Source organism: Pipra filicauda, unplaced genomic scaffold (genome assembly GCF_003945595.2).
Source record: "Pipra filicauda isolate LSUMZ 115617 unplaced genomic scaffold, ASM394559v2 scaffold230_size2164044_pilon, whole genome shotgun sequence".
Classification (NCBI taxonomy): Eukaryota; Metazoa; Chordata; class Aves; order Passeriformes; family Pipridae; genus Pipra; species Pipra filicauda.
Genome location: NW_024104344.1, coordinates 438,344 through 462,647, shown reverse-complemented (window position 1 = coordinate 462,647; position 24,304 = coordinate 438,344). Strand labels below are relative to the sequence as shown.

The 24,304-nt window shown below is 39.5% G+C and overlaps 1 protein-coding gene across 6 annotated transcripts in view; it reads left to right on the top strand.

Annotated features, from left to right (window-relative positions):
- FHOD3 (formin homology 2 domain containing 3) overlaps window positions 1-24,304 on the top strand; it is a 386,338-nt gene that overhangs the window by 304,146 nt on the left and 57,888 nt on the right. For 5 of the 6 annotated variants that reach the window (XM_027711038.2, XM_027711032.2, XM_039381552.1 and 2 more), the window contains 5 exons: window positions 1,306-1,356; window positions 5,473-5,687; window positions 12,394-12,699; window positions 16,420-17,309; window positions 23,929-24,087. In XM_027711038.2, coding sequence (XP_027566839.2) covers window positions 1,306-1,356; window positions 5,473-5,687; window positions 12,394-12,699; window positions 16,420-17,309; window positions 23,929-24,087 — 1,621 coding nt within the window. The remainder of the gene's footprint in view (window positions 1-1,305; window positions 1,357-5,472; window positions 5,688-12,393; window positions 12,700-16,419; window positions 17,310-23,928; window positions 24,088-24,304) is intronic. The other variant, XM_027711086.2, reaches the window with a different exon arrangement.

The following is a 24,304-nucleotide window of genomic DNA, read 5'->3' as shown; positions in this document are numbered from 1 at the left end:
TGCTTTCTAGAACAAACTTTTTTCTCAGTAGAAGGACAATTGTACCCACTGCATATATAGAACAATAAGTCCCAAAATTCAATGACTGTTCTTCAGCTGTAGGAAAGGGCAAAAGTTTTCAGAGGTCAAAGAGTGATGTTAAAATTTGCCTGCTGAAGATTTCCTAAAATACTCTGAAAATATGATGAAAGTATAACCAGTTCAGGATTTAAAGCACGTGGAGATAGCCTGAAACAGTAGTCTCTGTTCCCTGTTAATGGACTTTTGAAGACCGCTTAGAAGCAGATGTTTGATAGCTATTGGTATAGTAAATGATAAGTGATTCACTCAATGGCACACTATAGAGAGAAAAAATAGTGGTTATTTATAAAAGGAGTAGTTCTGAAAATCTTTCTGGTACTCCCAAGTTACTGTGAAAGAATTTAACAGATAAGGTGAAGGTCTCAACAATTTTGTCTAGCAGATTCAACAAAGTATTAAAAATATATTGTAAGGAACTCTCTTACTGTGGTATCAAGGCAGGCTGGGCATTTACTAGATTCCGCTGCCCGAGTTAAATTTGCATCCACATTTGTGGATGTGGCAGGCCTGCCTGAAATCATAGTGCTCAAGCATCCAGCAAAGTTGACTTGGCAAAAGCTAAATACATGGGTTACTTGAGTTGCTGCAGGAGCAGCAGCTGACATAAAAGTTTTGTATCTAAAACTCAGAGTGAAAAAATGAAGTGAAAAGTTATCTCTCCAATAATCCTGCACACACTTTCTAAGAACAAAGAGTTGTCCTACTCTGTAAAACCAGTTTGCTGTTCTGTTTCCAACTGTAGAAACGAAAACACTGAGGAAAGGTGCCTGCTAAGGAAGGCTGATATACAGTATCCTCCCTGTCTTGGTCTAGCCTGCCAGGTGCTGCAGTCACTCTTTTGGGACATTCTAAGATGGAGCAAATGCGGAATGGTTTAATTGCCACTAATGTGCCTGCTCATTAGGTGCGGTTCATCATGTCTAATTTCAGACGCCAGGTTTCAAAGCATGCTTCCAAGTTTTTCAGTTCTTGAGGTTTTTATATAATTACTTTTTATGACCTTCCGAACTACATATTTGGTGTCACATATCTAGGGTGTATTCATAGATAAGTGTAGACACACATTTTTCAGCCATTTTTGCAAAACCAAACATTTTTTGTCAACAACAGCCCTTGTTACATCTGACCAGCTTGTTTGTACTGCTTTTGGTTTCTGTACTTATACTTCTACTACTTACCTTTTTCTTCTGTTTCTACTGTAATTTACTGTAATTCTCTTTCTAGCCGCGATTATTTAGACAAAAGAGAAGAGCTAAGACAAGCAAGAGAAGAGAGGTTTGTATATAGTGTATCCATCCTTCCCTTTGGTTGTTTGCACTTTACTATATTCCTTACTGTGGATCTGTCATGTATTTACATTTTTAATTCTTCTTGCACAGAACACTTTTATTCCAAAAGACTCCTATAAGAAAGAAGTTGTTAAATTAAAGAGGAGAATTAAGTCTAGCTGTAAGCACAGCAATAAATGAAGAGCAGTGGGACTGGAATGCATAAGAATGATTGATTATCTTTTATCTATTTGTGTGGGAAATAAACTTACCCCATTTGCCTCAGAAATTTGCCCAAATTTCGTAGAGTTATAAATTGAATAAGCCTATCTTTCTCACTCAGTGGGTCCCAAGCTTTCTGGAGGGTCAGAAAAGGCAACTGAGGATAAAGGAAATTGGGGTCACAAGCATTGCAAAACTGCAGTGACCGATGGAAACGGTTCTGACCCACTCCCAGCATATTTTTATCTTTCAGAGCCAAGTTTTCTTGCTGATCTCTAAACATCAGCAAGTAAATTACAAAGCTTAGTAGTATTTGTCATTGGGACATTGCTTTAGTTTTATTTAAATAGTATATTTAAAGAGACTGAGGGTTTGGAGGTTTTTTTCAGTTTTTTTTAATTCAATTAAATAGTTTAGAAACTCTGGGCTAGGCTCAGAGCTTTGTGCTTATGAAAGCACATTTTTCAAGGAATACTCAACTAAAGACCTTTGCCTTCCAGTAGCTTCATCTCTACCTCTGCTAGTAATTACATCCTGGAGGGAGCACTTGTTTTTACCTGGAAAATATGCAAGTTACTGTACAAATAGGAGATGAAAAATCATCCAGAGTGCTTCGGTTCTGCTTGTATGGTCCTAGAGATTATTCTCTGAGATTATTCTCTAGAGATTATTCTCTGGAGATACTTTTGAACTGTCAAGAATTGGAATTACGTTATCAAAATAAGAGAGCAGCCATCTCAGAAATCATTGTGTTGCTGTATTTTGGGGGGTTTTTTATTGGTTACTTTTGTGTTTTTCTTTTCACAAAATCATCAGACAGGAGATAGATAGTTCTTTTCTGCAGACTGAAGTCTTATCTATTGTGGCTGAAGTAGCTAATAGTAAAACATTATTTTGACATCTCTAAGAGTAAGAAAAGGTGGATGGCCTTTCCTTTGTCCTTTCAGTCAAAACAGTTACAGATAGTTTACAACGTTTTCTGAAGTGAAAGGCATCTGAGCACACAAGCATGAAACGCTGATCTGAACTGAGTAAAACCTTTTTCAGCAAGCATGCTCATCACAAGATTTGAAACAAATTAGAAGCAAGTTCTCCAGAACTTTCACGTTGTCAGGGAACATGCCAAGTGGAGTATTTTTGGGGAAGTGTTCACCAGCAGCGCATCTCTGCTGTGCAATCTGAGACAATTTCACTAGTCATTAGGAATGTTTCTTTATCCTTAGGGCTCTTTTGAACTAGAATGTTAAACTATCGGTTCTTACTCATAAAGAGGAAAGACATATATTTGCTTTGAAGCACATAAATATCAGAGAAACCTGCAAGTGAAGTCTTGCACCAGTAGTCCATTACATTAGCATTATGTAACTACTTTTTTAATAAATACCTTTGCACAAATGAAGTTTCATTTCCTATAGGAAGTTGCATGTTGACTTGTTTAAGGAGAGTGTATAGACTGTAAGAAAATCCTATAGTTAAGGTGCCTAAAATCCTAATTAAAAAAATAGTTTGTATGTTACCTCTATATCAGTTCTTGCTGTTCTATGGTTTGAGACCTTTTTACTTTGCTTGGCTAGGTGTCTTCTAGTGGTAATTAAAAATAAAACCAGGAAAGGTGAGCTTCCAAGTCCTCTCTAGTGTGAGGTACAGCTCAAATGCTCTCCACCCCAATACTTTGTTGGTACATAAACATTTTAAGTTGCACTCAGGGTATTGCTCAGAGATTAGAGAACTCATAATGATAATTTCATCTACTCAAAGATGATAAGTGCGGTGTCACATTCAGTCCTAAAGCAGAGAGGTATGGTAGCTCATCCTTTCAACTCCTTCAGCATTGGACCTTGCATATTTGATGCTGGCATTCATTCACTGCTAAGATATTGGTCAGAAACAAAAAATAACCTAAATAATGTAATTTATCAAGTGTGAAGTGTTAATAAGGATTCTTGAATGATTTCTTTATTTCTCAGTTAAATTGCTATATCTGATTATTAGTGTTCCCATTTGATAACTAGTTATGCTGATGTACTGCCATTGGAGTTGCTGTTCTGGTTCCCTTTTTTCTTTCAGTGTAATAATCAGATACATTTTTGAGAAGGCACTTCTTGATGATAGTCCTCTGCCTTCTCTGCCTTGCTGGTTGACTGTGCAACACACAGCTACAGAACCTAAAATGTTAAAACAGCTGAAAAAGAGCTCCCCCCATTATAGAAGAATCCATCCAGATCTTTGTTGTAGTCTGTTGGCAAACTGCAAAACCCCCCTCAGCAGCAGCCAGCTGGGCTGTACCTGTTTGGTCTAAGTGATCAATTGGAATGGCTCTTCATGAGTCTGAAGCCCCATCTCTACTTGTAAGAAGACGGAAGGTGTAAGGGACCAATGTTAAAAGGAATAGTAACAACACATGACACTGATGTGAAAGGCTTTCTCCTCTATTGAAAAGGCAAAATTCAGTCTCGAGAATTGGCTTCATGTTAGAACTGTAAACAGTTCCTATTTTATAACCATACAAGTATGTAGCTTGTTATATTTTCATCCAGAGTCTGTAGGGGTTCTTTTTCTTGCAGAATTTGTTCAAAGCCTGTGCATACCTCTGGAGGAATAAAAGAAAATGAGTTTGTTCTTCATTATTGCTGTTTGCAATAAAGCAAATTGCCTCTGAAAACGCAAGGACTGCTCTTCAAAGACACATTTCTATGCTCTATATGGATGTTTGCAAATGTGCATGTGTGTGTGGCTACCATATGTATTAAGCATGTTTGTTACCACATATGGCTGACTTCTTTACCCTGCCTGCTTTTTAGTGCACCCTCATACACTAACTCAGGCTGTCAGTGAGGCAGAAGGGGGGAGGAGAGGTGTTCCCTGTTATGACGTGTTTACAACACTGGGTTATAGGAGGATGACCACAGTGTTTCAGAGACATAAGTAGTAGTCTTAATTAACCTGTTTAACAGTTCACTTGTGGGTAAGGCAAACAGTCTAAAGCCTGATCCAGCTGTATTCATAAATTTATTCCTTAGCAAATAATGGTGGATAAAATTAGCAGACATCTGGAAGAGGCACATATTTCAAAGTTATTTTGGTCGAAATGTATAAAGCACACTATGAAGAATATGATTGGTAGCTGGTCTTAATAAACAGTTAGTGAGTTCTGCCTGCCTAAAATGCAAAACAGATGTATCTTTGTTCTTTTAAAGTGACTTTGATGAATAAACTACATGTGACGTCAGGTACAAGCTATTGGATGTCTGAGTCCGGCAGAGAAATTTTTTAGAATAAAAAAAAGAAAACTTTCCATTGTAGGCTCTGGAGAGAACAAAGTGAATTCCAGTGCATTGCTCTCAGAGCAAATAGAAGCAGGTTCAGAGTCTTTAGATAGTCAATCCAAACATTTATTATTGGTGTTATTTTCAGGTAGATCGGGTTTTGTCTGCTTCATTGTCCTCTCCTTACAGCAAGTCTCAGACTGGCAATTTGCATCAGTATTAAGGGGCTCTTGCTTTGGAGAGTTTTTTTCTTCTTTTGTTTTTTTGCCCTCCCGTTTTAGTTTTGGAAGAGGGAGGGCTGGGAGGAGGAGGAGGAGAAGGAGGAGGAGAGTGAAAAGCAGGACAGACAAATGCTTCCAAAAGGGGAAGGACTATGCAGACAAAATACTATATCTAAAGGTTCTTTAACTCTGCTGGTTTTTGCTTTTGTATTGTAATGAGAAATTTAATGTTTTTCAGGGCAATAGTCTTTACTTTGGTGTGCACTTTTTGGCAGATTGAGCAGGCAGGCAGTTTAATGCTGTACCCCTTGTGTCAGGAAGTCAGCTCATTCTCTGCAGGTGTTTCATCCATAAACAAGCATCAGCCACAGATTTCTTTTTCTTTACGGAAACCCTTTGGAATTTAACTTTCAGATACAAATACTTGGAGAAGTTGGCAGCAGAGGAGTATGAGAAGGAGCTGAAGAGTCGGAGTGTAAGCCGAGGCAGAAGTGAGCTGTCCTTGAACCTGAGATCTCCTTCAGCTCCATCCTCACCTGTACCCAAGTGTGTCAGCCCAGCATCCATAGAGTCCCAGGAAGAACTGAAGACCCCTTCCACCCCTTGTGGGACCCCTCAGCCCTCAGAAGGTAAGTGGAAAGGAGAGCAGAGTTAAAAACGGTGGGTTTATCACAGTTTCTCTTGTGATAATGCTGATTTTTGATGCTTGAGTGCAAGAATATAATCTATGAGGTGCCAAAGGAAAGGGTCTGACATTGTTTCATCCTGTCATCCTAAATGTCTTTCTTTTTTTTGCATTGATTCAGATGTCATTTAATCTGAATACACTGCTAGCTGTTGCTATGATTAATACGATCATTGTCTTTTGCTATTAGAATGGAATAATTAGAAAATACAGAATACAGAGGGTCTTAATTTTAGCTTCATGTTCCTTATATATTAGAAGTTACTGAATGCTAGACAAACAGTATTCCTGCCAAGGGATTTTGCTTATGTGGATTCTCTGAAAGAAATGCAACAGATGAATGCCAAGATTATAATAACCTTCCAGGAGAGCACAGGCTGAATGGGACAAACAGAAAAGGTCTTGAATTGAAGGCAGGGGGAGTGTGTTGATTATTTTTAACACCAAGAAAAGCACTTAAAATTGTAGCACAAGTCATAAAAGACTTAAAGGAAACCACAGACAATTAGCAAAAAGGAAAGTATAACTGGTGTTTGCACGGTTGGTTTGCTGTCATATAATTTATTGGTGTACAGAGCAATGTTTTTTGTGTGTGCACGTCATTCTGCCACTTGCATCATATACCTCTCCTTCAGTCTTCAAAAAAACACCCACCATACAGATTTATATTTGCACCACATGATGTTGCATTAACACTGGGAGCTAAAATGCATGTTGAGGGTAAATTGTCGCCATCATTCATTTTTATTTTATTTGATTTCCTGCTACACGCTATTGGTGATTAATGCATTTGTAACTTGCACTGCTTGTTTTTATTGAGTGTTATGGCTGGTAGCATGCTATAAAGCAAGGCAATTTAATAAAAAGTTACAAATACTGAATGTTGCATATGTTTATCCTCACTGTACTAAGTAGGTGAAGTTTATTTTATTTAGTCTTATATATTTTCCGAATTTTACTCCCAAGTTTTCTTGTTTGGAACCTTAAGAGTCTCAGTGGAATAATTTCAACCTAAAAAACATGGATATTTTCCTCCAATTCTGATAGTCAAAAACATCCAAACACACGTTTTATTTCAGTGTAATATTGCTTTTAGAGCAAATAAGCTGGATTTTTCCACCATTAGGATTTCAGAGCTGGATAGGGAGCAAGTATCTCTTTTATGATGATTATTTTAACATATTTCTCCTGGAAGCATAAAAAAAAATTGCAGCATGAAATGGAGCAGCACAATCCATTTGGAGAATACATTTAGAGCAGGTGTACAGGGCAACTTCAGGCAGCCAGAATATGGCAAAGCTATCAACACGTGGGTAGATAGGACATCTCTACTAAACTCCTGGCAATATCGGTAGGCATTGGAGGGCAGCACCTGGAAGCCTGGCAAAGGGACCATAAGGAGAGAGTATATGGGTGGGGCAGGGTAAGCTTCCAGCAGCTGCAGGCTGATAGCCAGGACAGAACCAAAACAGAGGCCTGAAATCTACATACTTCAGTGGGATCTGTGCATGGAGAATGAGCGTTTCTTCAGGCCTACCAAAAGTATTGGAAAGGTCATAGGAAGTAATAAGCATGTGGGCAGGGCACTTCATCTGGAAGTGGTCAGATTACTGGATATCAGCCAATGGCTGGCAGGATTAATATAGACTTTGTGCCATGGCCTCTATTCTATTATCTGACTTCATTATGCTCCATAATGAATTAAAATCTCAATTTTACTGTCCTTAGGAAGTGTTTTGAGTCTGACTTCATAGACAGAGAAACTGAAGCATTAACTTGCTTAAGCCAGTTGTAGAAAAGCTGAAATAGAGCCATGGACAAAAGTCAGATTATTTGCACCCCAAGCAGTTGCTTTGAACATGGGTCATCATCTTCCCAAGCAAGGAAGGAAAACACTTCCTTGTCTCTGTGCATAGGATGCTCCAAAGACTCTGCAAGACCGGTGTTAAATGATGTGTGATATTCATCTGCAGAATTCAGAATCTGAAGTCTAAGGGAAAGTGTGTTCATCTACTAGCAAAACAATTACGGATTTTCAAAGTCAAATTTATTTTATTCCATTTGTGCTGAAGTATCCTGTGACCATCCACTATCTACTGGTCTTAAGAAGGAAATAGATTCTGTCTGTGGAACTTTGTCTCACACTGTGAAATGTCTCTGTATCATTAACCAATATAAAAATCTGGACTTATTGAGCTGAAGTGTTTTCTCATATAAAACAATTGGTTCCACTAAAGTAATCAAGTCTTGTAAGACTTGTTCTTGTAAAACTTGGGGTATGGCATTTAGAGGAAATGAAGGCAGTCCCATAACTGCAAACGGAACTTAGTATTTCTTTTCAGAGCAGCTACTTATTCTTTTGTAATTTTATTGGAGAATATTTTATGAAGTGTGCATATGCAGTAAAGGAGAGGCAACAATAACTGAGACATCTCTGAAGTCACTTCACAAAGAAATTGCAGGTGAACCCTTCTCTGAGAAGAGCAGCTTTTTTAGCATTTGGGGTAGTAAGCAGGCCAACCCAAGTGCACATGGTGGCCAGCAGGAGACCTTCTGAACATACTGGTAGCTGAGCAAGGTTCAAATACTCCCCAAAGCATGACTGGTGACAGCCTTTCTGCAGATGGGGAAGCACCGGAGCATGAGAACACAGTGGGGCCAATGCAGGTCTGGTTGTAGAGCCAAAGGAACTGTGATACAGAAAGTCAGAGGAGGACTGTAGAGGTGGGAAACAAAAAAGGATCGTTTCTGACTGCATCAAGAAAGAGCCAGTTCCCTACTCTTGATCACTCTGCACTAGTTCTTACCATCACAAAGAATGGGAGGAAGAGATTAGAGTGGGGGTGGGGAAAGACAGAAGTCCCTGCAGAATTCAGAGGAAGAGGAATCCTATGCCAGAGGAACTGAAGGGAGACAAGAACCAAGACCTTACGTGATGCCCGAGCAATTGAAGCAAGGGGTCTTGGGTAGGCATAGCATCTTCAGACTTACTGTATGTGTCCTCAAGAGACACTTGAATCTCACAGCTCCAAATAGGAAGCAGAGAAAATAGATGAGGATGACGTTGCCTAATCAATTACCCTAACAGGGGATTAGATGTGGGCCCAGAGGGATATTTATTCTCTCAGAGGGCTTATAGGACTGGAGGGTTGAGGTCTTATCAGCAGGATACAACATCTTGTGTCTGCTTTAAAGTATTAAAGGAAACAAGTATTAAAGGAAATGTCCGTGTCCTTTATGTTCATTATAAGTTCTTAGCCATGCTTTTCAGAAGGGAACAGCTTGCTATCTTTTATAACCTCTCACTCAAAAGAAGGCTGTCACCAACATCTGATCACATCATAGCAGATCAGGTTGCTAGCACTTAATGTGACCAAGTCTTGAAAATGTCAGAAAATGGAGATTACACTGTCTCTCAAAACAACAAAATTTTTACACATTCATTGAAGGACTTGATTACTGTCTCTTTTAGTAATGAAGTTATACAGCTTCTCTGGGAGATTTCATTCTTCAAAAAAGTCCTCACATTTTTTTCCAATAATACATTTTTAGAGATTAAATTCTGGCAGAAAAAAAGAAGCAGGAAAATTACTCAAAAATTGATCCTGAAAGCCATGTTCAGTTTTTCTGCTCCTGATTAATCTGTTTGCAAATAAAACTCTGCCTATTTAAAAACCTCAGCTTTGTCATTTGTTTTAATGGGTGCAGGGAGTGGAGCTAAGCCTTAAGAAAAATGTTAAAAACAGTATATGCAAGTGAAAAGAGATTACCTCTCCTACTGAATCTGACAATCCCAGTTTAGGTTTTAAGAACTATGTATGTGTAAGAATTGCAGTTTAAAAAAAAAGTATGTATATATATGTATATATATGTACCTGTTACTTATTAAGGTATCATGCTTCTTAACATCTCAGGCACACCTTCTTTGCTGTTGTTACTTTTTGATATGACCGTGCTTGCTTCCCTGAATCTTTGCGTTCTCCACCAGCAGAAGTCTGCAGAGAGGGGACAGAAGCTGGTCTCTTATTTATCTCTCTTGCCACCTGTAAGGTTAGCACTTAGTGTTTTCTCTGGTGTGAAAATGGACCCAGTAGACACAGGACTGAAAGTTTGAGCTCATTTCAGATAGACCACCACCAAGCATTCTCTGAGAACTGTATTTTTTAACTTCTTTAGAAGTTCTCACTGATATCACCACAATGGATTATATTGATGGAAATGCAAGTGATGGGACACGTCTAGTTTGCTGGCTTTGTTCTCCTGACAGTGTTTGCTGACAAATTTGATTTTTGCGCTGCTTTTTAAGGGAAGTGCTACCAGACTTAGGTCACTATTTATGAGTGATTTGAGTTATAGGTGGATTGTTTGATGTTATCCCTAAAGAGAGAGAGGCTGTCAAAATGTCAACATAGAAGTTGTTCTAGAAGTGCTTAGATTTTGGTACTCCTTGAACTCGAAAGAGCAACCTATGTCAGTATATTGCTCTTTACTCTTTGTTATGTATTAGGTTCTGATAAGTTACTGCATCTTTCTGGTATGTGTGGAATATTCCTTCTTAGAAGAGTATCCAGAATTCTTTTGAACATTCTAATTTTATCAAGCATTTCTTACATCTCCCCTGACTTTTTCCTATTGAATCTTCGGCATAGCTTCATGATGACAAATATGCAGTAAGCCTTAGCAGTCCTGGCCACATTTTAGTCAGCTTCTTTCTCCACCTGGGCTGCTGGAGTTGACCTTTATGGTTATTGCATGACAGTCTTTGTTTTTAGAGATTATTCTGATTATTATGATTATTCGTGGATTAATTGGTGACATTTGTATGTATGTACAAATGCAGCATGGCAAGCTGAGAGTCTTTCATGCTACCATACCGTGTTAATTCCAGGAACTCCTGAAGGATTCCTAAGCATCCATCTCAGTTATGTTCAAATCTTGGTTTGACTTTAAAAGTGCTCTTGTACTGTGCCTACACATTGACAGCTGTGGTGAGAAACACACCGCTGGGATTTGGAGTGTTTGCCAACTTCTCGACAGCCTTCTATAATTTTGATTCTCTCCTAAGGAGTGTCCAGGGTACAGTGATAGGTACAGTACATTTAGAGAAACAAGACATGTGCAGAAGTGCTTGCATATCTAATTTTAGACTGTTAGATGCTCTCTGTGTAGAAGAGATAGAAAGTTAAGCTTCTAATTGGAAGTATTTTAAAACATCTTAGAGGGATTTGAGTGAGCATGGTCTATATATTAAATACACTACGTGTAAATTTCCTTTATATAAATGTATTATATATGCATGTTGAGTTATTTTTCTAACTACACTTTTAAAATCAATTGTTGAAGTGTAGAAGCTTAGCTCCAGTGAAGTCAGAGACAAAAAAATTATTTGCAGTTTTTTACCCTTAAATTATATGAAATTAAGTGAAATAGCATGGTACTGAAGATGCCTTACTGAAAGCTAGTTTAAAAACATATGTGTTATTGTAAAGATAGTCACAGGTATTGTTAGAAATCACTATTCTATGTGTGGGTTTCTCAGAAAATAGGATAGTCATGCAACATTAAGCAGGCTTAGGAAAACATTGTGACCTTCATTGTTTTGGCTTTCGAATATTATAAGGAAAAATAGTTCACAGAGGGACAAAACAAGTATGACTTGATCATTATAATTCAGCCACCTGAAACATGATTTAGTACACAGGGAATTTGGGAAGTATGCAGAACTAACATGCATGCCCATTTTTTCCATTCTTTGCATGGTCATTTCAGTTTTCAGAAAATTGTGAGCTGCTTGATGTGAATATGTGCGGATGCTGTTCAGTTTCTTTGAAGCATGCAGAGAATATTTGCATGTGAAAATCTGCTATTATAGCTAAAAACCCTAAAGGTGAATGAATTAATTTCACTGTCAGTGATAAAGCAGGGAAAAAGAAACCAAGTGTACTATCAACAGGGTTTGCTGTGTGCCAACTGATAAAAAGCTCATCGTGTGCCATATGCCAACCAATTGGAAACTGAATCTGTGCCATATGCCAAGCATCTGGAAACTGTGCAGTTTTGAAGTGGCTATTCTGAAGTAAATGTGCATGAAAAAACATATGGTTTTTGTCAGCCAAATGTGTGACAGTGCCATTTCAAGACTGTGACATTCAACTGTGTTATTAAAACTAATATTTATATTTTTTTTGTTGAAGTGTTCTTCATCAGGTGAAAAAAGAATTCTTCCAGAACCCACAGAAAATTCAATCAAAAGCCACAGTCTACCTCCTTTTTGTTTTTCAAAAGATCTCTTCTTTTCTGGCTCTGTCTAGGCACTGAGTTGTCAATCTCATGCTCAGGTGGGATGCCCATTTTCTACTGGTTTGTTCAAATCCTTGTTGTGAGTCCAACACTGCAGCTGTGGAAGTATGTATAAAAATAGTGGGCTGGCTCCAGACAGCAAGTGAGGGGGTTTGCCAGGCCACTTTCACAAGCAATGCTGTCGTCACACAACATTCATCAGTCGGGTGCTACCAATGCTGTGGACTTGCTTTTTGTTTTCTTTCCATAAGGCACTTGTACAACTCTCACGTCACTCTCGCTTAGAGGGGTGAGCCTGAGACAACTCTGTTGTTAAGTGAATCTCTTTCTCCCATTGTTCTCTCCGCCAGTGAGTGCCAGTGAACCCGAACCAGAGACAGAGACAGAACCAGAACCAGAGCAGGAGGCTGAGGCTGAGGCCAAGCAGGGAACGGAGACATCCAAGGAAATAGAGGCTACAGAGGTGGGACCAGAGAGTGAGGTGGAGCGAGGACCAGAGAGAGAGCCAGAAGAAAGTGCAATACTCAGTGAAAAAGAGAGGCAGAATGAGGAAGTGAATGAAAAAGACAACTGCTCTGCATCCAGTATATCCTCAGCAAGCAGCACTTTAGAGAGGGAAGAGAGAGAGGACAAGTTAACCAGTGACAATGAAACTGGTAAAGTGAAACTTTTTCCATAATGAAGGGTTTCTGGTGGAAAAAAATGTTAAATTAGCAGCTCTGATCTTGTGTTAGTTACCTAATAAACCTTTGCACCTATATAAAACTTTCTTCACCATGGCCAAGTCTTGTCTACTCTCTGCTTGGACATCCACAAACTTTATTGGGGTTTCTATGTTTGAGGGACAATAGGTCCTTGATGAAATTAAGTTTCCCTAAATTCAAGACTATTTTCTTATCCTAAGACTAATATATTAACTATTGAATCACCATTGCAGCAACTTGCATCTCCAGCTCCTATAGAATTTAGTTGGATTTTCTGCACATAAATCAATGAAACAAGGGGCTGTGCTAACATGATTTGTTGTGAGAGGCCAAATACCTTTTCTTATCCTTTTAGTGGAAGAGGAAGAGCAGTGAGGGCTGGGGTGTTTGCTCCTTTCCTTGAGTTCTTCTGTCATGGTTAGGCTTCAAATGGCTGAGAGAGATACACAGGAGCTGCTGAAGATAAGTCTGGGCTGTGGCCATCTTTTGCTCATGTGGAGGAGGCACGTGAAATATACCTTGTCTGTAAAGGACTAGTTCTGTTGTGATGAAGGATTCTGGTCAGATACACCATCATATACCTCTAAAGGCACAGCCTGGAAAACACCTTAAGAACCAACTTTCTGCCCAGAGAGATAATGATAACCAGAGTTTGTCATGCAGCCCAGGCAGGGAGGGAATAAAAGGCAAGTTTTGAATTTTTTTATCACTCTTTTCCTTTTTTAATAGGGAGATAAAGGAATGTAATGTAATTAGGGCATTTGGTTCCCAAGTTTTCCTCAGACTCAACAATGGAGGGCCTTGTCCTAAGTTCTCTAAATTCTAGATAAGAAAACAAGATGTGCTTCAAAGTGTGAAATAGTCTTGCTCTTTCCTGAAAGAAGAGGGATAACTCTGAATCACAAGGCATGCCTCACAGAGATAAACTGTCAGATTGAACTGTTCGTGTTTAAACTTGTCACTTTTATTTCTGGAAAGCATTCATGACTTTTGTCTTCAGTTTAATACCTTATTTCTTTTCAACCAGGACCAATATTAAGGTAATTAATTATACTAATTTACAATTAGTAAATTTTACTCATAAAGGATGCAGATGGGTATATCTGTAGGAAAGGCAGGGGAGGTATGAGAGATGAAGAATGTTGTTACACTGTGGTGTAGTCCAAGATAGTCCAAGTGCAAATAAGGGAGAACAGGTTGCAGGTTTTTTCTCCTCATTTTATCTGTTACCTCAATTTATCTGTTATCTGTTACCTCTTACATCAATTTAAAGTCCTTATGGACTTTTTGTTAAAAGCTAAGAAATTTACTCTGTTATTCAAAAATACCAGTAGACCAAAGATTTATTCTGTAGTGCTATGCAGCCGGTCTCATGTGGTGAATTGTTTGCTCTCTAGTAGATGAGGAGATTTGGAAAGCAAATGAGAGCACTTTCTCCAGCAGTTCTGACATTCCCAACAAGCAGTTTACCATTTATGAGGTGGCTCGTTGGTTCTGCCCAGATGCATTAAGAACGAAGGAATAAAGCTTTTGGTGCAGGCTCCTCCTTCCTTAGCCATCCTGACGAATTTGGCTTCTAAGAGGCCTTGTTTCTCCAATGGTATTTCAAAGTTTTACCTGTGGAGAGGAGGGCAGAAGAAGCCATCAAGGTAGCAAGAGTCTTCACAGCAGTGATCATTGATCAGCTAGAACAGATGGAGTTGGACTTGGGGAACCCAAATTAGAGATTGTGTCTGGGGGAATTTTGATGAGCAGTTTTGCAAAGAGATTAAATCTTGGAGGATCCCACGTGGCAATGCGGGATTTGTAGAGAGGATCTTTGGAGCAATCATGAACATCTTTGAAGGAAAGGCTGGGAGTAGGGGGAAATCCTCTGTGAGGGCACAGCTGGGTAGAATCTGTGGTATGGGGAAGGAGTTGTCTAATCATGTTGTCTAGTGAAACTACCTCAGAGACAAACCTAAGAGACTACCTCAGGTGACAAGTATTGATAAGAAAGCAATCCCATAGATAAAGTCCAAAGAAAAAAGAGCAGGTAATGGAAGCAGTCAAGCCACCTGCAGGAAAGTAGGTTGTATCCATTGTTGAAAAAAGTCTTTCTTTTGTCTAGGGTTAAACCTCTGAACTCATTTTAAAATGTTGTTTAGAGGCTGATCTGAATAGAGGTGAGAGTCATTGCTGTCCATACGCTTTGTGCTATGAGACCCTACACTTTAACATGGTGTTATTTTAAGGGAGTTGGGGAGCTGTGGGGCCCTGGATGTAGATCTCACCAAGAGGACACCTTCTCAGAGCACAGGATGTAGATGTTGTGGTAAGAAAGCCAGTCCGTTGACAAAAGAAGCTGTAAAAGATGTTTAAAACACTAAAGTATTGAAAAAGGTGGGAGCATACGTGGAGAAACAAGGATAAAATGGAAGTTTAAGAAAAAGGGTAACTGACAGATATAAAGGAAAATCTTTAACCACAAGGACCCAAAAGGAAGGCAGGCTAGCAATCAAACTAAAATGATAAAAATTAAAGAAACAGTGTTCATGAAAAATGTATTAATAAAATGTGTAAAGACTATGGGGAACAGAAGGAATTCCATACTAGAAATACAGTAAGTGTGAAGAATTATTTTTGTTCATGTTTAATCACTTCAACCGATGCTCATTGGAAAATGAAGCACCATAATTTTTAGACACATTATCCACATTGGTTAGCAGTATTATATTCAGGGAAATGTAGTCACAGAGACACTTACATCATATATTTTTACAGTTTGACCACTATAATTTGTTATTTATGGTGCTGTCTCAAACATGGTATTTTGTGTATTATTGGTGAGAAAAACCGTAGTCAGAAAGATGGAGCTTTATTACAGTGACATGTTAAATGATTGTGATGTGGGAAGGCCATTAGTCTTTCAACACCATTCTATAACAGGGAGAGTAACAGTGGCTGATTCGAAAATGTTATATGAAGGTTCTCATAAAGAACTTTGAAAATCTTGCTCATGCTTATATTCACTGAGTTACCCTGACAGCGGTACCCTGGGTATGCAGCCTACTTTGCAATTCCAATATTCTGTGTTGTAAAGATGGGCCAGGTACCCAGGAACCTCAGCCAGGGGGTCTAATGACATGCCAGGTCTGAAAGCTGTCCTCCCCTAGCCAGCAGGGTGGGAGGAGAAGTAAGCAGTTGCATGTCAACCTTAATATCAGGCAGGGAAGATCTCTTTCATCTGGAAATTTTCCTGGGGTGGTTCTAGTTTATGGCCAGGTGAAGAGTACGATGATAACCTATTTTGTGTCATTGTCATGATATTAAGCCCCATTCTAGAATACTAAATGTTATGAGGATTTATGCAATGTGTAAAATGAACTGGGGTATTAAGTACAAAGTGAAACCTGACAGATTTCAGGGGAAACCTGAACATTCAGGTCCCTTGCGAGCTACACATTATTCTCTACTCCCATACCTTTTTTGAGAATTGCTTCCAACCCCTCAAGATCAAGCCATATATCAGCACAGTCACTTATTTCAAAATTTTCCCAGTAACTTCTTGCCCAGTTTCAGACTAATTGTACATCTGTCCTCCAAGTTATTTTTTTTGGTGGGTTGAAGTGTGTTCTTGGTGCTCTGACTTCTTTCCCTTGACTTTTCCCATCTCTGTGTGTGTGATTGCAGGTCCATGGTCACAGACCATTCAGGATGCTGGTGTGAATGAGCAGTGCAGCAACATCTTCAACAACAAGCGGTTTATGTTGGACATGCTGTATGCGCATAACAAAAAACCCAAGGATGAAGAGGAGAAGGAGCTGGAGGCGAAGGAGGAAAAGAAGGAGACGGAGGAAAGTGAGGAGTCACTTACTAGCCTAGCCAGTAGGATCTCTATTCTTCAGGCCACCAAGCAGGCCAAAGATGAAAGTGTCAAAAAGATGGAGATTGGAAATCTGGAAAACCAAGGCAGTGTGAAAGCCTTTGCAGAAAAATTCAGCAGTGGTGAGCTGGCTAAGGGGACAGCCGGGCCTGAAAATGAAATCAGTGAACAGGTCCCCGAGAAAACACCAGCACAGCCAAAGAAGGAATCTGATTACATCTGGGATCAGCTCATGGCTAATCCTAGAGAACTTAAAATCAAAGACATGGATTTTACAGACTTGGGGGAGGAGGATGATGTAGATGTGTTGGACATGGATATGGGTCCTGGGGACTCCCTTGTTCCCCCTCCTCCACCTCCACCTTCTTTTCTGGGTTTGCCTCCGCCACCACCTCCCCCCTTGTTTGGATGTCCGCCTCCACCTCCACCCTCTGCTAATTTATTGGCTCCTCCTCCACTCTTCAGCACTCCTCAGGGTTTAGGGTCACCCCAGGTTTCTAGGGGTCAGCCAGCATTTATAAAGAAGAAGAAAACCATCCGTCTGTTTTGGAATGAGGTACGGCCATTTGAGTGGCAGTGTAAAAACAACAAACGCTGCAGAGAATTCCTGTGGTCGAAACTGGAACCCATTAAGGTGGACACTTCCAAACTGGAGCATCTCTTTGAGTCTAAATCCAAGGAACTGCCTGTCACAAAGGTACAGCTTGTATTCAGTTTGCTATTATTCTGCTATTGTATTGGTATTCATTCTGACTTGGATCTAGATGATTTATGTTGTTTATATAAAAACAGTGGAAATTACTGAATGTGTTTCTAGGTTGGCCTATGACGGAAGATATTCCATGGCCTGATGTTAGGAGATGAGCCTAGGGTGGTGTACGTGCCAAGCTGCCCTCCTGTTTCAGATCTACCGGTTGTGGGATATCATTTCAGGAGGCAAATACCAAGAAATTTTACATTACCTTGTCCATAGCTGAGTGCCAAACTAGGTATTGGACTCTGAAATATTTTCTGTTACATTGATATGAAGGTCACAGCATGGTGACTCATAACTGTGTATTTGGCAGTTCTTTACTTGGTAATATTTTCCTAATCATTATGTGGAAAGGTTAGAGTATCAAACTGGATCTTCTGCGTATAGTCTACACGTGTGCTTTGTTCTGATGGATTGAATTATCAGCTGGACCAAGTTACAGCTAAACTCTGCCGGGGTGTTGGGGTTTTGTTTTATACTAGTGAACAGGCCTATTTTAAATCCTTAATTTATGCAATGTGGCAATTTTAGGGTAGAAGCTGGCACAGGAAATGCCTCTGTAGCTAAGATTCCCTCTTCCTCAGTATCGTTATAAAATAAATTCACAAAGGCTGGTGACATGGCTGTTTAACATTAGAATCAACAACAAAAGGAAGCTTTTTATAGTTACATTTGGTAGGAATTTGAAGTAGCATTAAAAAAGTTATTAGCTTCAACATTTGTTTTTCATGGCTACATAAAGTCTTTTTCTTCTAAGCAGAATAATCGGTATCAGGGAAACAATGTTTTTTTCTGGTTAAAATGCTAGTAAGAAATGTCTATCTCTCTTAAAATAAATAAATTGCTTGTGTGTTTTCTCTGTGTGCCTATATGTTTTATAGTGACATAAAAACCAGTCAGCACCTTGAATATTTTACTTCTCTTTAGCTAGAGAAAGTTGTTATATCTGTTATGTATCATAGATGTTATTGTTTACTCTTAATCTGGAGAGTCTGGATATCTCACAGTAGAAGTTCTCAGGTCACTCGTCTGTATTATTAACTCAAAATTTTCTAATACTCATTCTTGATCTTCTTGACCAAGTGGAAATATTGTAACTTCAACAATCAAGCCCCTAAGTACCTATCAAACAACAGGTACAGAAAGAGATGGCTCATGTAGATCCTGCCATCACCGTTCTTAGCTGAACTTTTTTGTGACACAGATGCATGTAGATCTGAAACGTATAATGTAGCAGCCTTAAAGACACATTCAGCTGATTGTTCATTTAGCCAATGCTGAGATTAATTTCTCTCTCTAATTCCCTTTCTGCTGAGGAAGGAATGCTGGTGACGTCTTGGCATGCTGCTCCTCATCTCTCTCCCCGTAAATACAAATCTGCCACAGATGGTTCATAGATGGAAGGAATGAGAGCATTTTCTTAGATCCATAAAATATTTAATTCCTTGAATTGAATGTGGAATGATGACATATTTGCCATTTCCAAAATTTAGCTTTGTGCTAAATGCCAGTATTGTAATGGATCGCTCTGGCTGATTCTTAATCTTTTATTCTCACACAAAATTTTGATAAAATGTCAAATTGTTGGAATTATGACTTGTTTACTTTTCCAGTCACTCATTGTGTGCGTTCCCAAACTGCCCTTGGCCATTTTCCCTCCCTCACACTTGCTTCTCAAACCTGCCTGATGCTTTGGCACAGCTTTTGGCTCCTGGCTGGAAGATGAGTGAGCAGGTTTCTTTGAAATTAGTGCAAGTCTGAGGAATGATTTAGATGACTGCTTTCCTCCTGGAGACTAATAACTGCTCTCTGCATGAGACATTGTACTTTTGGCACTCGTTCCACCCTGTCCCATAACACAGACATAGAACTCTCATTGTCTCTGTAGAGAAGACAATGGGGACCGAGGAGTCCTGTAGTAGAAGTCTACACACACTTCTGAAACTCCTGCCTGATTTTGGTGAACACCAGAAAATCTTACAGAGTAGGAGTTGGTCCTCAGATCAAGTGAGAGTAGGAATAATTAAGCAGACCTCTGAATCCGTAAAAGACTTGAGGTTTGGTACGAAGATTACACTCAAATTAGGATAGCTCTCGCTTTTTCCAGACTGCTTGGTTTATTTCCAGGGATTACATTCCCCGTTGTGTCTAGTTTCTCCTGTCCAATGGCTGCAATCCAAAACAGGTTTATTCTATAATATCGTAAAGTCTGACTCACAGCTCAGTTGGTTCAGCTGAAAAAAAGAATGTAGAGCAACAAATCAAAAGTCAGATCTCCAGATTTCATAGCAAGAGATGGAAGTAGGTGCATGGAAAAGGAACAGTCCAGAAGGATGAGAAGAAAGGCAAAGTCAGGGTGTGTAAGGGGGGGCTTAGCTCTTTCTTGAGCATATGCTCTTTCATACAGCTGTAACCAATTTTACTCCAGTTTCTAATCCTTCACTGTGATTTCCACAACACACAGCTATAAACAGCTACTTCCTGGCTCATGAGAAGTTTTTCATTAAACACAACAGACTGTAATAAAATAAAGTGGATTTTAAATTGTAGGATATAATACAGGATTTGGGGGGTTGGGGCTGAGAGGGGAGATTCTTGCTTTTAGGAAAACTTATGCCACACTGGGCAACTTGCACATTGATTATAGTTAGTGGAGCACCTTTAGTTGCAGAATGTTTATTTTCTAGAATAGAGGATCATGACATTATATTTTTGAATAGAGAGTGATCAACTAGCCCCTCCAAGCCACTCTAGTATTTCTTTTTTTCTCAGTCCACCAACCACACAGATATTTTGACAAAGTACTTCAAAGTGTTTACTCTTCTGTGAACAGAAATGAAAACATGCAGACACCTGAATCAGATGTTTGTTGTTCAGCCCTTCTGTCATTCACTTGGTTCTGCATGAAAGTATTATTGTGCTGATTCATGTATACCCTGTGGGATATAGTTGTGCATCATGTGCCACAGACATAAAAACTTGAAAGGGGGAAAAATTAAGTAATCTGTTTTCATGTACACATGTACGCATGCTTAGACACATATTCCTTTTGTAAGGATTTGTTGCAATTTGAATGAATTCCAAGATAAGTCATAAATGTGGACCAGAAATTTCTGAAAAAAATTACATACATGTATCACGGAAAAAGTCAGTCAGCTGAACGATTCCATTTAAAATCTCCTGAACTAAATCCTTGCTAATTGAGATAGAAATAAAAAAAAAAAAGCCATCTCACCAGTAAGAGATCACTGAAATTTTCTGTGCTACTGATGCAGACTTCTGCAAGTTTAAAGGCAAGAGATATTTATGACTTGATGCTCATATATAATCATTTATTTATATTACCACTTGAAAAGTTATTTAAATTTTTCTGCTTCCTATATTAATTAAAGCAAAGAGGCATGTTTTAGACTATGTGCTCATCAGACTGCAGATAACCTTCTGTGGGATGTAACAGTTTTTAAATCTATCTGGACTGCCCAGTCTTCAACAGAAGCAAGAGAGTCTGGCCAGTTAGGTCTTGTGAATATCTAATTTGACTGTAATAGTTAATACATTGCAGAAATGTTTGTTTCCCACAAATTATCTCACCAGTTTTGTATTTTATAATTACTTTTGCATTTGCATTGAATAATACAGTATTCAGAAGTTCAGGGGTTATGTTTCATACTGACACATTAAAATATAAAATCAAATGCACTAGTTCACTGTTCTCTCAAGCATTTGAAGTCATTCTCTGCTAATGAATTTATATAGCTCAGATTGAAGTCACCTATTATTGTAATAAAAATTAATACTTGTAGTCAGACACACATGTGCAATTTCATTGCAGACAAAAAGCAATTCTTTTCCTAGTGGTCAGGTAGTAAAGTTCATAGCAGTAAAATCTTTCTCTTTTCTTCAATCTTTTATTTATTTGGAAAGGATTTCTTTGGAACTCAGCCATTGTCCCCAGAATGGGTTTAAAATCTCTTCTGCCCCTGTTTTTGAAAAGGGTTACTTACCCCAAAATTTTATATCCCATGTGCAGTTATAGCTCTGGAAAATACCTACATGCATACATCCCCTGTACAGCTCATCTGTCTGTCATAAGTCTTTGCTAAGGAGCAAGCGCGCTGTTGCGATCGCCATCATCCCAGTGGTCAGTCGTATATCCCCCAAATGAATATGTCTCTCTTGTCAAACTTTGGAGCCTAAAAACAGAGCTGCAGATTTGAGGCTTACTTACCCGTACCACTTGTGGGAAGCCTAAATTTAACTCCTTTCCCCAGGCCTTTTCCCTTCTGCGTAAATTCTTTGGAGCTGTGTAATTCTGTGGAGTAAAGGACAAGGTAAAAATTGGTGGTTTAAAAAAGGCTTAGTGCAATACAAACTCAAGAGGAAGCAGTCTCTCATGAACCCTGTTTGTTTTTAATGTGGTCTTGGCCACTAACTGTGGTCCTGAAAATGTTATTAATGGCTCAGGAAGAAAAAAACTACTGCTTTAAAGGAGAAAGTGCATTTCACATCCTTCAGGTAGCTCCCCAAGAAAAAGAGGAGTCTCTTACTCAAAGAAAGAAAAGTGCAGGAAGGCATCAGGGATACTTCTAAGGTGTTAAGAAGAGAGCAGTTCTGACAGAACTGACATAGAAACATTGAAAATAAATGTTATCTCTGCTCTCCTAAAATTTATCCTTTTTTCTGCAAAATTGTTATTTCTTTTTAGGTTTAGAAAAACCAAACTCTCTTATTACTTTCACAGATCATACACATGTGGTAGTCCCCAACTCCTGTAAACTGCGGTTGCCTTCAGTCCCATCTGCTCACAGAAGTTGCATCATACCATGTTAATTGTTCTGGTAGGATGAAAGGTCTGTGATGCCGCACAGGTGCTAAGCAGTCTGCGGGGACTGGTGGGCAAACCTCTCCCTGTGCAAGCAAGGAACTGAGCTATGCCATAAAAAGGTATCTTTGTAATGATACAGCTGCATTCCCCATTATGGGCTGACGCACAGCTGGAGGTACTTTGATGAAATCATTTACTAGCTTAGTTCTTTCAATTCAGAAACAGCACATAGGCCTAGCAGTAGGGTGTTTTTTGTCTCAGTGGCTGTGGTGCAGACTCAAAGAAAGTAAGAACAAAGCTTGATGGTCTAAAAAGCAATCCTGAGCAGTAAGAGTCTCGTCCTGGACTTTCCCCAAATCCATGGATGGTTCCCCCTTCTGAACAGTTGTATGGGCTGCCACACTGCAGCCTGGAAAGAGGAATTGCTTAGTCTCTTTGCCCCATTGAGGTGCATCTATGGTTGCTGCTGCTGGAACTACAAACCATAGCTAGGTAACAGTGTCTGCAGAGAGGTCACGGTCCCATCTCTGCAGCCTGCACTGCAGGTTTATATATAGAAAAGCATCTCTGCACTTGCTTGCATCAGTGTGCAGGACTTCTCCCTACATTCTTCTGCTTGACAGCACTCCCCAGCCCATCTCAGATAGGGCGAAGGAGAAAGAACCAGAGAAAACGTGTTTACAAAGTTCACATATGCAGAGAGGGAGGAAAAATCCCTGAGTATGAGGAGCACAGTTCCCTCATCTTTCAGCTGCCTATTATACAACATATGTAGTTACCAAAGAGACACCTTCTAGCATGGGATAATGACAGAAAGAGGCATGCTGAGATGTAAAAGCAAAGACCACATTCAGCAGTACATTATGCCATATATAAATGGTTGGTGAGTCACCTTGCATAGTTGGTTCACATTTTACCAGTATAAGGATGGGGAGAAAGAGGAAGAAATTCCTAGTGTCTACTCTAGAATGGAATTTAAAGCATGTGTTTCTAGTTCTTTGTGATTTCATTATTATTTATGCTGGAGAGTGTAAGATCCAAAGATATGTTTAGTTCCAATTAAAACTTAGGAAAAAACAGAAGGGTTGAAATTGTCCTGCGCCTGTGAAAGACTTGACAGACATATCATGAGCACCAAGGTAGAATAACTTTCCCCTGGCAGCCAGAGGTCAGAGAACCATACCAGTGCCTCCAGGAAGGCCTCTATGGCTCCTTTGCCAGTGCCCGAGGTGGATTCATAACACAGGAGAGTGCTGGCAGGCAGGTAAGAACTACCCTGTCTGGTTCCCAGCCAGCCACATACATGAGAGAGGGCCAGCAGCCAGCCCAGGCTGATGCATCCAGCAGGGAATTGAGCCCCGGAGCCCACCGGCTGCCCAGCTGCTGCCCCACCAGCCCTGTGCTGGCCAGTCCTGCTGCATAGCAGAGCTCTTGACTGGCAGAGACAGTTTCAGGTGTTTTCAGACCAGCTCGTGCCCCAAACTGCCATTGTTGGCACTCCAGTGTCTTAGGCTATCTCTGCTTTGAACGGCAGATCTCTGGTTGAATCCTGGCAGCTCATGTTGATACCAGCAAGGATGTGGTAGAAGAATTCAGCTTGTTTTGATGACTACAAATCAATTAGATTTACATTCAGTATCAGCTTCCTTGAGTAGGGGAAGTCATTAGTGAAAGGAGTGACTTTTTCTTTATAAAACAGGTCAGAGGAATAACGCTCTTGTTCTCTTTTTTACCAAGAAAACTGCTGCAGATGGGAAGCGACAGGAGATCATTGTATTGGACTCAAAACGAAGCAATGCTATTAATATTGGCTTGACGGTGTTGCCCCCTCCTCGCACTATCAAGACTGCTATTTTGAACTTTGACGAATATGCCTTAAACAAGGAAGGAATAGAGGTAAGAAAGAATAGTTGATGTCTTCAAGTCTGCATTTTCAATACTTCTCTTTTTTTCTCTCCATGTTGCACATGGTGCAAGACAGACTTGTCATGGAAGAGGGAGAAGAGGATATATTATGTCATGTCTGAGTGTTGAAATTTGTCAGATTGATGTTGTGGGCTCAGAAGTGTGTAGTATCCACCTGAGGTTGGGCATGCTCCAGAAATGTCGATTA